The 13,681-nt window shown below is 53.6% G+C and overlaps 4 protein-coding genes across 4 annotated transcripts; 2 read left to right on the top strand and 2 right to left on the bottom strand.

Annotated features, from left to right (window-relative positions):
* Positions 1-789: 789 nt before the first annotated feature.
* On the bottom strand, positions 790-1,591 carry VTJ04DRAFT_9092 (uncharacterized protein; the record flags this gene model as incomplete). The annotated part of the gene is made up of 2 exons (XM_069367601.1): positions 790-1,506; positions 1,574-1,591. 2 exons carry the CDS (start codon positions 1,589-1,591, stop codon positions 790-792), a joined length of 735 nt encoding a protein of 244 aa, XP_069215913.1.
* Positions 1,592-5,268: 3,677 nt separating this feature from the next.
* VTJ04DRAFT_9093 (uncharacterized protein) lies at positions 5,269-8,990 on the top strand (the record flags this gene model as incomplete). The annotated part of the gene is made up of 7 exons (XM_069367602.1): positions 5,269-5,376; positions 5,445-5,692; positions 5,850-6,235; positions 6,300-7,357; positions 7,411-8,127; positions 8,191-8,481; positions 8,532-8,990. 7 exons carry the CDS (start codon positions 5,269-5,271, stop codon positions 8,988-8,990), a joined length of 3,267 nt encoding a protein of 1,088 aa, XP_069215914.1.
* A 968-nt stretch (positions 8,991-9,958) lies between these two features.
* Positions 9,959-11,151, top strand: VTJ04DRAFT_9094 (uncharacterized protein; the record flags this gene model as incomplete). Its single annotated transcript, XM_069367603.1, has 4 exons — positions 9,959-10,077; positions 10,224-10,643; positions 10,707-11,039; positions 11,100-11,151. The coding sequence occupies 4 exons, from the start codon at positions 9,959-9,961 to the stop codon at positions 11,149-11,151; spliced, it is 924 nt and encodes a 307-aa protein (XP_069215915.1).
* A 474-nt stretch (positions 11,152-11,625) lies between these two features.
* VTJ04DRAFT_9095 (uncharacterized protein) lies at positions 11,626-13,485 on the bottom strand (the record flags this gene model as incomplete). The annotated part of the gene is made up of 1 exon (XM_069367604.1): positions 11,626-13,485. One exon carries the CDS (start codon positions 13,483-13,485, stop codon positions 11,626-11,628), a length of 1,860 nt encoding a protein of 619 aa, XP_069215916.1.
* Between the last annotated feature and the right edge of the window lie 196 nt (positions 13,486-13,681).

The following is a 13,681-nucleotide window of genomic DNA, read 5'->3' on the forward strand; positions in this document are numbered from 1 at the left end:
ACACATACTTACCTACCCTTCTCCATACTTCCGTCCCGTTCCTCGACCGCATATCCTTTCGATGGGGATTCGGTGGTATTCAACTCGAGTCAATTTCGTGATGTCCTCCGGACCCAGCTCCGTCGGGCTGACAAAAGTAGTATCTTCCAAGTCTGTGACCGTCAATTCCATATGGCACTTTTGGCATTTACTCTATCGTGAATCCAGTCCCATATCCTACGCTACCTCTAGTCCGTATTTTTTGTCCGAACAGTGGCGGCGTGTGTCGCTTCCCGAAGCGCCTCGTGATCTAACACGGCTCTGAACACCCCGACGTAAAGTTGGGAAATCTGGGATGGGTGTGTTGGCTGACTGGCACCCACTACGCAAAGTACATACTGTTGAAAGCGTTGACTTTCCTGTTCAGAACAGCACTGGTTCCGTTGAGTGTTCTATCCTTGACTGCCTTCGACGGGGCAGAAAAGGCACGTGGATGTGAGAAGGGTGATGAGATGACCATGTGTTGTCGGGTATATGCTCCGGTTCCTTCTCAATTGCAGTACATACGACATGTGCCAACCTCCCAGCTCGTCCGACTCCATAACACCAATGTCCTCGCCGTCAAATCCAGGCCCAAAGTTATACAACGTCGTACATAACAGAACCCCACATCATTCCCCCTTCCTCTGAGCGCCCCGATGAGTGCCTCTACGACCTCCTTTGGTTCTTTCGCCTGACTTCACCTTCTTCACAGCTGCGTACCGCATTCACGGCATCGAACAGCAGCGGAAGCATTTCCTGTTCCCCATATCAATGATCATCATCCATGCCCTTGAACCACGATCCATTCATGGCGGCGATCGTCTCGGCTTTGTGCCATTCCGACGCGTCCCAAGCCCAATGGTGAAGGTGGACCAGGACCTCATATCTGGGCGTGCCATCGTCCCAATGGAAAGCCCTTTTGGCTGCGTCCCGTAGATCCTCGTATTCGCCGTACGAAGGGCGGTGGAATCCGACTCGGAGCGTCTTGATCAAGGGCGAAGAAAGCCGGAGTCTCCGGATCCATGAGAAATTCGATTCGGCGGCATACCAAGCGATGTGAACGGTGAACTTGAAGCTTTCGTGGCCGGTGTCGTAGAGGTTCTGCACCCCCAGGAACTCGAGGCAGCGCCGGATGTCCCGGTTCAGTTGCGTGAAGTCGGCGGGGGTATCGCACACGAGCATGACCTTGTGGGAAACGCGAGACAAAAACCCAAGGAAGATGGAGGCGTGGCTCCTGAAGATGGCATGCGAGAAAAGCGCCCATCTGGCTTTGTCGAAGTCGTCGCTGAAGTTGTCGTCGACGAGGAACTCACGTTTGTTGACGATAACGGTTCCGGAGTCGGGATCAACCGTGTGGTACCTCTCCTCCTTCTTTTCCAGGAGCAACTCTGCCAGTTCGTCCCAAATACGGTTGCGGATTTCCCCAGGGAGGGAAGGAATTTTCTTCCCTGCGGACGGGGGAACAATCATCTTCAGTTCGGGTGACTGTCAGAAGGGAGGAGGATATGTCAGTTCGGTTCTCTCGAACAATCTGGTGGGACTGTGAACTCACAGTCTGAGCTGAAGCCATGATGCAACACTCCTGAGCTTTGCAAGCGACTCGATGAATGTTGTCAAACCTGGATATTAGGGAGCAGATTGGGTGAAGCTGTAAAGTCAGAGGATTGTGTTAGCGATGTTGACGTGATGAGGGTGATCCGTCGTTCGCCCTGTCTTGCTCACATTGGTTGTAGAAGAGTGAGAGAAGATTGAGAGAACCGAGACGGTTCGAGGAAGGATAAAGATAGACGGTTCCCCTCATCTGAACCTAAACCTTAGCCAGGGACTATTTGAGGTTGATGTCGTCCGAACCTACAAGTGTCCATGCTCTGTCACCCCTAGAACCTTAACTTCGGATGACGATATGCCCGACTCCGACCTCCCTTAGGTTTCGTCCAACAACTCATATACATGTGATTTTACCTTAACGCTCTACAGAGCACGTAGCGATCGGAAATGTCTCTTACGTACTGTGAGATATATAAATGTACTTTTTATGCTTGAACATATATTGTTTTATTACCAATCCCACCTACGCCCTTTCTCTGCCTTGTCGAGGACATTTCAAGATAGAATTGGACACAGGAGCCTCTACATTGGCTGAGCCTGGTGATAGAAAGTGCGCCAAGTCTCTCGAATGAGTTCATTGGAACAGCACTTGCCATGGAATTTCATGGCTACGTTCTGCTCGTGTCCAACCCCGCCTACATCAAGAGACTGTCGACGTTGGAAGTGGTGATGTAAACGGAGTAGGAGAGAAGGCGAAAGACGTCAGGAGGGTGGCATGATGTGTCATAGCTGTCCTCAACAGCCATTAAACGAGCTGTGGAAGGCAGGCATCTTTAATTATGTTTTGAGACCATCCCAGATGTTTGGCATCTGTGGCAACAGAATGATCTTGGATGATTCATGTTGCCACAACCAGTAAGTAATTGCTCCTGAAAAGCTAACTCGCAGACTAGCCGTGGTTGCTTTGTTGCAGAGACAAACCTCCGATAAGCTCGCTGTGTGGGAGAAGTCATATTGGCATCAGAGGGATGACCACGGCTTAACACTCCAGGCCTGGTGAATATAAGGTACCTAACTATCTAACTCCCGGGGTAGCGGTGCTTTTCCCTTTTCCTTCGATCACATCATCGCATCTCCGACTGAGTTCAATTATCAAGGTAATTTTCCTCTCCAACAACACTCTCACCACTTGGATCAGTCGTGCTGTCTTGTCCTTCGTCGATGGGTAATATATACTTACTTCAGGGAATGAGAATTTACTTACTATACGTTTTCTTGCCTTTCGCCTTAACCCCATCAGTGGTGGATTTCTTGCACCAGATTGCCAAAAAGACACCCCTCGATTTTCTTGAAGTTCTTGTCGCGAGGCTGGTAGTTTGTCAAAAGCCCACCGAGCACTGCGCTGGTACGGGAGCCACCGTTTTGGCCGCCAGCAACTGCCCTCAATGTTCCTAAAGCGGATCATCCCTCAACGTAAACTAATTTTGTCATCTCCTCAGAGACAATCCCGAAAGGTAGCGTTGACGTCATCTGATGAACGGTATCGATGTGATTGAGTACATGCTCCTCTTAGCAGTAGTTTGAAGTCCTCGTCACTCCGTAGAGATCCCTAAGACATCGCCTGGTTGTTTTAATCAGTGCTAGTAAAAGTGATACGATGATTAAGAAGTGTGAAGCAAATATGATTCATTGGTGTTGGGAGCAGCGATGGAAACTGGGAAGATGAAAAGACAGAAGAAGTTATGGAAGGAAATATTACCTATATATTGTCTTATAGATGCTTGGCATAGCGAAAAAGTACAGAACCCTTCAAGGGAATGGTCCAGAAGGTATACATCTCCACAACACGAATCCTTGTTGTTCGTCCATAGTCTGCATACCTCTTTCAGTGAATACCTTCCCTCTTGTCTCTGCTACCTTCTCCTTACACCACCTGTCTCGGAACAGTCCATGCCATGCCCGCGAGAGGCGAGATACTTTTGGTCCTACGATTCAATCTCGGTGATCCACTTGAGCAAGGGATCAAGGATGGCGTCAAGCATCATGATCCTGTCCCGTTCCGCCACTTTCCCCCAGGGCTGATCATAAAGCAGGACCACAACGTCGAATCTGTGCCTGCCGCTGTTGTCTGGCCGAAAGGTTCCTTGGTCGGCTACTCTCGGAGCATCGCGAGTCCCCACAGTCTCCAAAGGTATTGGGCTGGGGTCATGGACTTGGATAGTCTTGATCAAAGCCGAAACGTGTTGGAGTTTTTCGATCCATACGTTAGGAGGGCAGACATCCCATATGATATCAACCTTCAGCCTCATGGCTCCATGCCCGGTCATATGGAGGGTGGGTACTCCGGAGAGGTTGCAGTATTTCCAAATGTTCTGATCCAGTCGGTACAAGTCATCGGGAGCGTCACAATAGAAGACGACCTTGCCGCAAACCCGCGACAGGAATTCCCAGAAAATTGCGGGGTGGCTCTTTGCGATCGGGTGCAAGAAGATTTCCCAAGCTGTTTCGTTTACCCCCGACCAGTCGTAGAGGTAATTCTTCTTGACTTCGCAGAAGGTTCTGGTAACGGGATCGACCGAGTAAGTCCAATCTTTGCTCTTCCTTGCAAGCAAAGACGCGAGGTTGTCCCAGATGAGGTTTCGTATTTCACCTGAGAGGTAAGGCATTTTCTTCGCCTTTCCCTCCGACGAAGGGATAATCCCCATCATTTTTAGTGACTGCCAGAGTGGAAGAAACCATATTAGTTCTGGTTTTTTTGTTTGAACAAATTTGGCTGGATCCTGAACTCACAGTCACGTTTGTACCTTTCGGATATTTTGCTTGAGAGTTGGGTACCGTAGAAAGACGGTCTTTTCGCCCTGAGCAACAAGCCCACCTTCAACCTTAACCCACAAACTCGTTCACAGCTAAAGATGTTCATCTTCTGTCGAGCTTGGAACTTGAAGTTCAGATCACGCCACGTTCGTTGGGTTGGAACGCATAGGAGAATACTTTACATATTCCACAGATATTGGACGCCATGGGAGAAATCGAGAATGCACCCACTGCAGAACGTACTAAAATTCTACGCCCAATCTTTCATGATGATTCATTGGGAGTGAATCACGTTTTATATATGCAACCCCTTGCATTCAGTCTCTACTCAAATACAGTGAATCATCCCAGTTGAATGTGACTAAACCCAATGGCGTAATTGTCTCATGAACAAAACTTAAAACTGGAAGAACTGACCTTCGGTCCTCAACTTGCAGAGACAAACCTCGGAGAAGCTCTCTATCAAGAACTCATCCCAGATTGTGAAGATCCTGTCCCTCGAGATGGGCAACATCGCGTAGGTAGCCTCACATAGGGGGTTGAATGATACGTTTTCATCCGTTATGTAACAACGTAATCTCGTAAAGCAAGCCAAATCTCTTGATATTCAAACCCAATCATTTCGTCGTAACATGAGGTTCAGATGACTCGAAGTAAACATGTGAGTCAGGGGCTGTGGTTGCCCAGTGACAACCTGTAATACCAAACCCTAACCCTATCTTGCTCGACCTTCATGGTGGGGCAGGGGGCATGAATTCTCAGTCTCATCACTCATTTCATCACTCATGAATTTCACAGGTACTCATTCACGAGTCACTGCTGAAGGATCACCTTGGAAAATCTCATCCGTGATCTTTGGAGGCTCGTCTTCTTGAGTGACATAAAATGACGGGACCATCCAACCCCTCAATCTTTGGGGACCCAGCCCCAGGGAACTCCTGGAGCAAACCAGCCCAGCAGACAAAAAAACTTCAGGACGACCAAGTCATGGCTGTATGAGACTCAGTATCTTTCTACCCTAATTAACTCGCAAAAAGCTAATTGGATCTTCTGTTATTCAGACCAACAACAGCAGCATCGTCTCCAAGCGCAGCGTTGAGAAGCTCTACTACCCCAACGAGCCGCACTTCTTCCGGCACTTTGTCCGCAAGTTCCAGCGCCGCGCGCCCCTGATCAACCGCGGATACTGGTTGCGCATGAGGGTCATTGATCAACTTGTCTCGGAGTTCCTGTGTGATGTGCGGGACAGGGCTCTAGGGGGGTCGGAGCCTCCGAAACGGGCGGTTGTGGTGAATCTGGGGTGTGGAAGGTCAGTTCTTTCCCTTCCAGATCAGATATGTTTTGTTAGAACGCCGTTTGGCCGTCGCATTTGCGAGTGTGACAAGTTTGTGTTGGCGGAGAGGTCGGTTTGTGTGACTGGTAATGGCTGACTGTTTCTGAGCTGGAGGCTGGACTCCCCCATCCAGTGATGTCCTCCCCTGGCAGTGTCTCACGCGTTATCCGTCTGCTTGCTCAGGCGCCAATGCCCTTTTTGTCGACGTCGATTTCCCAGATTTGATCAAACGCAAGCGAGAAACGGTCCTTGCGACACCTGAGTTGCTGGCCCCTCTGACAAAGGTCAAGCAGAGAGACATCCCTGGTGATAGCAACCCTGTGGTGCTGGAGAGTGACCAGTACGTGCAGATTGGATGCGACCTGAGGGATCTTGGGGCCCTACAATTTGGCCTGGAGTCGGCAATTGGCGGGGGTTTCGATGAGTGTAGATTCTTCTTTGTGGCAGAGGTATCCATCACATACATGGAGACGGCCGCCGCAGATGCAGTTATTCGCTGGGCCTCAGAAGTCGGGGATGGTAAGTGTCTCCCAAACATTGCCTCCAATGCCTTTTGGGTAATCCGTGATGCTGACCCCCTCAGCCGAGTTCGTCCTCCTCGAGCAGATTCTCCCCGATGGCCCCTCCCACCCTTTTGCGGCCACCATGTTGAGCCACTTCGCGAAGCTAGGAACACCCCTAAAGTCTGTGAACGCATATCCGACAGAGAACGATCAGGAGGCTCGCTTTTCCGCCTTAGGTTGGCCTGCCTCGGCAATCCGGGTCCACAACCTGTGGCGTATCTGGGCCGACGACCGCTTTGTCGATCCCAACGTCCGCGCCGAACTGGACAAGGTTGAGCCTTTTGATGAGTGGGAAGAGTTTGCGGTTTTCGGCTGCCACTATTGTGTGGTGCATGCGAAAACCAGCCTAGAACGCCTTTCCAAACCCATGGAACTACGGGTGCCGAACATGCCGTTAGAAGGCGTCGCCATCCATGGAACAGTACGGTTTGATGAGTGCCAGGGCCAAAAGGGCCACCGCCGATTTGCAGCTGCGATGAGATGGGATAGGATCGATGGAGAAGACGAATCGCCGACGGTTCTGAACGTTTTGGGGTTAGGAACCAAAGCCAGGCTGCCCTCCTGCGATGTGTTCAGTCTCAGTGAGGAAGCAGGAGAGGCTGTCGTCTTCCGTGATGGCGGCCCAGCGCCGAGGATGTGTCATACCTTGACTGATCTTGGACGAACGCGAGTTCTCTTGGCTGGTGGACGCGAAAGCCCGTCCAACCCTTTCCAGGATTGTTGGCTTTTCAACAGGTTGACGGGCTCATGGAAGCGGACGCATGACATCCCGGTCCCATTATACCGACACGCAGTAACACCGCTGGGTGATTCGGGCCTTGCACTGCTTATTGGTGGTCGGAGCAAAGACGAGACATTTGGGGGTGTCCTTTTGTATCATCCTAAGGCAGGTTGGTTAGAGTGTGAGGTCTCTGGAGACACTCCGCCTGCTGTCTATGGGGCAGCAATAGCCTGTGGGAGTGACAACCGGCATAATAGCGTCTACAAGGGAATTCTTGCCGGTGGGATATCGAATGGACTCATTGTTGGTGGATTTGGCCAGATTTTGAATTGGGAGGTCAATGTCTCAAGCAGCACGGTACGTTTTCCAGCTTCACACTAACAGGAAAGGATGATCTCTAACTGCACCAGAAACCAACGGTCAAGTTTAAGAGACTGAGTGCATCGGTGCTTCAACACGCAGAGACGGTGGAATGGCTGGTGACCAGGTTTGGCGCGACCTGCCTCCCACTGGGTGACAACGAATACATTCTTCTGGGCGGGATTTCGGCGGATTCACTCCTGGGATTCCGAGATGAGGCAGTCTGCTTCTCCGTCTCCTCTGGAGGGATCTCCATCACTCGCCGGTTTAGGTTGTCATCTTCGCAAGGAGAGTCAGAAATCCCGCGGCCATTGTTGGTAGGGCACTCGGCGGTCATCTTGTCTGACATGGGCAGCATCGTGGTCGCTGGCGGCGGCGCAACATGCTTTTCCATGGGCGCCTTTTGGAACAAAGGGGTGTACGATATCCAGTTCCGAGACACACTTGAGGTGGATGAGGGCAGCGGACGAAGCCTTTCAGATGCTCCTCAATGGGTACACCGAAAGACAATTGATATTGGCCCTGGCCAAACCCACCACAACCACCTCTCCTCTGGCCCCATTTCCATCCTGAGAACAAGGCCAGTGGAAGACGGCAGGCTGGCACAGATTACTCCAATCCCTCGGGTGCGGCTCGAAACAGAGAACGATTTTGAGCGCATCCTTCGTGCGGGCCGACCAGTAGTGATTGAGGGACTTGACCTTGGGAGCTGTGTCTCTGCGTGGACACTCGAGTACATGGTCGAGAAAGTTGGGGCGGATCGTAAGGTAGGTGTTCCACTCTGGCACAAGCGTCTTAACACTGTCACAGAGCTGACCAAGTGCACACAGGTTGTCATCCATGAAGCAGCAAGTCAGGTGATGGACTTCACGTCCAAAAACTTCAAGTATGTGACGATCGAATTCGGCGAGTTCGCTCAGCGGGTTGGGCGAGGTAATAGGCTGTACCTGCGGGCATTGTCTCAAGAACGGCCTTCGGAGAAGCCAACCATGTTGGCAGACGACTTCCCCATGCTGGCTGGGGACTTTGTCCTTCCACCACAGTTGGCTCTCGTAGAGAAGCGGCTGTTCAGCTCGGTGTTGAGGATGTCGGGACCAGTGAATATGTGGTTACATTATGACGTAAGGGCTCCAATATCTTTTCTGGGCGGCAGGTCTAATGAGTCATCTAGGTCATGGCAAACGTCTATTGCCAAATTGGCGGCAATAAGCGCATGCTGCTCTTCCCGCCGTCCGACGTCCAATACTTCTCATTTGCACCCGGGGCATCTAGTTCAAGTGTCGACGTTTTCTCGTCTTTGGACAAGCCAGAACTGGCTCATACACATCCACACGAGGCCATCCTATCACCAGGGGATGTGCTGTTCTTGCCCTCACTATGGCTACACACGGCGACTCCCACAGGAAAGGACGCGAGCATTGCCGTTAATATCTTTTTCCGAGACCTTGACAGCGCACATTATGCGCCGGGACGGGATGTCTATGGGAACCGCGACCTCGCGGCCTACGAGAAGGGAAGACAAGACGTGGCGCGAATCGCAAACAGCTTCAAGAAGTTGCCAGCTGAGGCCCGGGAATTTTATCTCCTGAGACTCGCAGACGAGCTTCGTGAACGAGCCTGGACTGGCTGAGAGGAAGGAAGCGAAGGGGAATCTTGAGATGTAAGGTCCTGGGCCGTCAGAGCACGCCGTTGATCGCCATCTACAAGTAGGCGGCTGTTTGGATGAAGATGTTTGCGGCTCATCTTGGCCGAAGTCTTCAGAGCCCTCAGGCGGAGGTTGACGATGGCATGGATATGAGATGAAAAATCTATCTCGTCTCATCTCTTCTTTCCTCGGCCAATCCGTCGCCATCCGGGGAAGCCCTGGATATCTGTGGTCGGCCTACGGTTGGGATGGGACCCTGAGTCAGCAAGACACGTTCAGCGAGGGGCGGTCTTGGATGTCTTGGATGGGGCGTGCCAAGATGCGGTCAAGAGCACGCCACCGCTGACACGGAGAACCTCAAAGGCCGAGTGCCGATGAGGACTGTGAGAGTAAAAACAGCAGAAAAATAGGAAGAGAATCTCGCGAGACATCAATTGCATTGTTGGCTGCTGATATGCCATGAGATCGGCCATTAACTTGGAATATTCAAGTTGTTTTGTGATCGGTCGTTGTGATTTCAGATTCTTGAATGCCGGTTTGACATTGAATTTCTGCCCTGGGCTGTGGAGCAACAGTTGGGCGCTGTGGAAATGCCAAGACTCTGATTGGCGTATCTGCGCCAAGATCCGATGCCAAGCCCCGCTCCGCGACTCGGCCTCCCAATCAGTGTGGCCCGTGCACGGCCGCCTCTGTTTCCTATCCGGGATTTGCCGGGCAATTTTTTTTCCAGATGCCCTTGAAGGGGGGCATTTGTTGCCGTTGCCTTTGCGCCTCCGACCTGCCGTCGTTTTTAACCCAAAAAGGCTCATTGCCAACCACTTTTTCCTCCTTCAAACCGCTCACTCAGTCCCCAATCGACTGCAGTCCCTACCCTCGAGGCCCTCTCCCCTCAGTCCTGTTCTTTTCTTCGTCGTCTTTCTCTTTTCTTAATTTCCACCATCACATCCGTCATCATGGCGACCAAGACCGAGACCAAGCAGCAGCTGAGCGGCGTCCAGCTGTACTCCCGCTTCGCTCTTGCCGGTGCCGTCTGCTGCTCCGTCACCCACGGTGCTCTGACCCCCGTTGATGTGTATGTGCTTACCGGTCCTCTGGCCTGCGTCTCGTCGTCTTAGATCTTCCTGCGACGAGCTCCGACCGCCAATACCCCTCCCTCCCAGACTCCCTGCGATATCCGCGCATCCGGCGGCTAAGCTGACACTCTCTCCTCGACCACAGCGTCAAGACCCGTATCCAGCTCGACCCTGTCACCTACAACAATGGCATGATCGGTGGCTTCCGCAAGGTCATCCAGAACGAGGGTGCCGGTGCTCTTCTCACCGGTGTCGGCCCCACCTTCGCCGGCTACTTCCTCCAGGGTGCCTTCAAGTTCGGCGGCTACGAGTTCTTCAAGCAGCAGTCCATCAACTTCCTCGGCTATGAGACCGCCTCCAAGTACCGGACAGGCGTCTACCTCGCCTCGTCCGCCGCCGCCGAGTTCTTCGCCGACATTGCCCTGTGCCCTCTCGAGGCCACCCGTATCCGTCTCGTCTCGGAGCCCACCTTCGCTAGCGGCCTCGTCAGCGGCTTCGGCAAGATGCTGAAGAACGAGGGTATCGGTGCCTTCTACGCCGGCTTCGGCCCCATCCTGTTCAAGCAGTACGTTTGGGCTCCTTTCTTGTCCAATTCCCTGGGCAATAGCATCTCTGACATGTGATACAGGGTCCCCTACACCATGGCCAAGTTCGTCGTGTACGAGAAGGTCGCTGAGGCTGTCTACCGCGTCTATCCCAAGAAGAACATGTCGGACGGTATGCAGACCGTCGTCAACCTCGGCTCCGGTCTCGTTGCCGGTCTCGCCGCTGCCGTCGTCTCCCAGCCCGCCGACACCATGCTCAGCAAGATCAACAAGACCAAGGCTGCTCCCGGCGAGGGCACCACCGCCCGCCTCATCAAGATTGGCAAGGAGCTCGGCTTCCGCGGCTCCTTCTCCGGTCTCGGTGCCCGTCTGTTCATGGTCGGCACCCTGACTGCTTTCCAGTTCGCCATCTATGGGTATGTTTTCTGTGCTGTTAGTCCTTTCCATGGCTCAATTTGGCTGACTATATTTTCCAGTGACGTCAAGCGTCTCCTCGGCGCCACCGGCGGTATTGAGATCGCCAAATAAATTATTTATTGAGACACCATGAGTGTTGCGCGTCGATAAATAGAGGAGGGAAAAACGTCACGAGGGGTTGGGTCCAGATGTGTGGTTTCGAGGTTCAGGGATTGGATTGGGGAGAGTGAGTGCTCTGCCTGATTTTTTGGGCGCTGTGGCAACGAACCAAATTTGCATGGCGCCGGGCATATTTCATGGGGATTCTAGGGCATGAGATCATCCGTTTCTCTTTTGTGTCTGCAACTCTTTGGGGCGGGATCTGGGTCTGTTTTGTCTGGGGCGAAAATGCTTCTCGCATCACTGTAGAGCATAGAGCGCTTGGGCAAGCGCGTATCCTGCCGGAAGGGTTGGCTGTATAATAGTCCAGAGGGCACGTTATAGAGTTCCTTTTTGAGCGAGTTGCGGCGTTCTCAACAACATGTCTCAAAACACTGATATCCAAACACGGATTGTTGTCATCACGCTCCCTCAGCCCCAAATTATTTACACAACCACACCCCTTTGGGCCCATCCATTCTTCCCCTTCCACGCCCACAGGACCAGCCCGCAAGCAATCCATACGCTCCCCGCCATCGCCCAGAATGCCGGCGCGTAGCACTCCTTGCCATAACACAAATTACTCCCATTACCTTCCAGCTCCTGCTGCCCTACCGCCCGTGTATAAACAGCGGAGTACACCACCCCCCAGACCGTCGCCCCGAGGGCCGGGAACATGGCGATAATCCCCCAATTTGTAGCAAAGTTCTCCACCCCCCAGATGACCGTGATGATGATGGGCGTCAAGCTGAACACGGCGCCGTACCCGGCGCCGACGAGCGACGAGACCAGCCAGAAGCGCTCGCCGTGGTCTTGGGCGATTCCGGATGCGAGCAGGGCGAGGCCGAGTGAGAGGAGCAGGGCGGAGGTAAGGAGGAATGTGACCCTGCTGAGGGTGAAGCGGTGCCGCCACGAGGGAGGGGGTTCGCTGGGGGAGAGCTGCACATGCCGGGCCGGTGGGGTGGGAGCGAGCAGGTCGGTCAAGGTGCCGGTTAGCAGGCGAGCAGCGGTGCTGGTGAGGCCGACGATGGAGACGTGCGTTGCCGGGGAGGTTGGACGGATGGCGGCGTCTGGGGAGGAGGGATCGTGGAGGTGGTGGTATGAAGAAGGAGGGTAGAGGGTTTTGATGACGGTGCCGAGGTTATTGATGAAGGCTTCGCCGGGGCCGATCATGAAGAAGAACCCGAGGGCGAAACACCACATGGTGTGGTCCGTCAGGAAGCTGCGAGTTTCGGCGTTGAGGACCCAGCGCTTTCTGAGCTCCGCCTCGGCAGAGTCGGAGGTGTCTTTTCCAGGGACTGAGGAGCCGTGGATGTCGAGCGCCCCGTCGTTGTTGGATGTTAGGGTGCTGTCGATGGTGCCGTATCCATTCTCAGCCCGACTGGTAGAGGAAATGGCGCTGCCATCCAGGATGCCGCTCCGTTCCAGCTCCTCAACAGCCTCTTCGATCAAATCCTCCTCATCAACAATGCGCAGGGTGAAGGCACCAAGCACACCAACCGCAGTTAACAGTGTCGCAAGAAAGAGAAAGAAGCGCACAACATCCACATCATCACTCGCCCCAGGGGCAACAAACCACCGACTCCCAACCTGGCTCAACCACATCCCACTCATCCCAAACGCCGCAATGGGCATGGCAACGGCCAAACCCCGATGATTGCCCCTTCCAAAGTTCTTCGCGCACGTCGCCACGGCACTCATATACATCGCGCACGTTCCCACTCCGATCCCCACGAACGCGAGCAGCATAACCACATACCAACTATCCCCATCTTGCCCCTGGCCATTATTCTTCGCCTCCTGCCAAAACGCTCCGGCCGCGGCTGCGTACCCGGACCCGAACATGCCCGCCGCGAGCAGCGACAACGGCGCCGGCCCCGATCGATCGCACAAATACCCTAACAACGACACAGGCACGTACATGGCCACTGACGCGGCGGATGCGAGGCCGTTGACGCGGTATTGCGAGTAGCGCAGGCGCGTCTGCAGCGTGGGCGCGTACAGGGAGAAAACGGTGATGGAGCCGGCGCAAAGGGCAGCGAGGAGGGCGGCAAAGAGGGAGGTGATACGTCGACGGGAGGCGGTGGTTGATGTGGACGAGGTCGTGGTGGTTGAACGGGCTGGGGAGAGGGAGCGGATGGAGGCGGCGCTGGGGCTGGTGGTTGCTGGCGGAGGTGCTGGGACTTGGGAAGGGGATGAGGGGCTTTGGAGGAGGGGGGTTGATTCGGTTTGGCTGGTAGTATTATGATTGTTGGCTTCGGCGGCGCCGTCGCCGCCGGTGGACGGAGGGTTACGGGTGCGCGACATTTTGAGATGTCGTTTGTGGTGGTGGTGATGGGGATGGGAAGAGGGAGTGAGACGCGATGAGGCGGGATTGAGTCAACCGGCCTGTCAGGCCGCTGTCGAAGGGATCTCGGTAGATTTCCGCTATGTTTCAAGCATCTTCACACAGACAAGGGAATCAATTGCAGACCGAAATGGCTGCAAGAGCGGGAGGGAATGA

The sequence above is a fragment of the Mycothermus thermophilus genome, assembly GCF_041956435.1.
Source record: "Mycothermus thermophilus strain CBS 625.91 unplaced genomic scaffold VTJ04scaffold_6, whole genome shotgun sequence".
In the NCBI taxonomy this organism is placed as follows: domain Eukaryota; kingdom Fungi; phylum Ascomycota; class Sordariomycetes; order Sordariales; family Chaetomiaceae; genus Mycothermus; species Mycothermus thermophilus.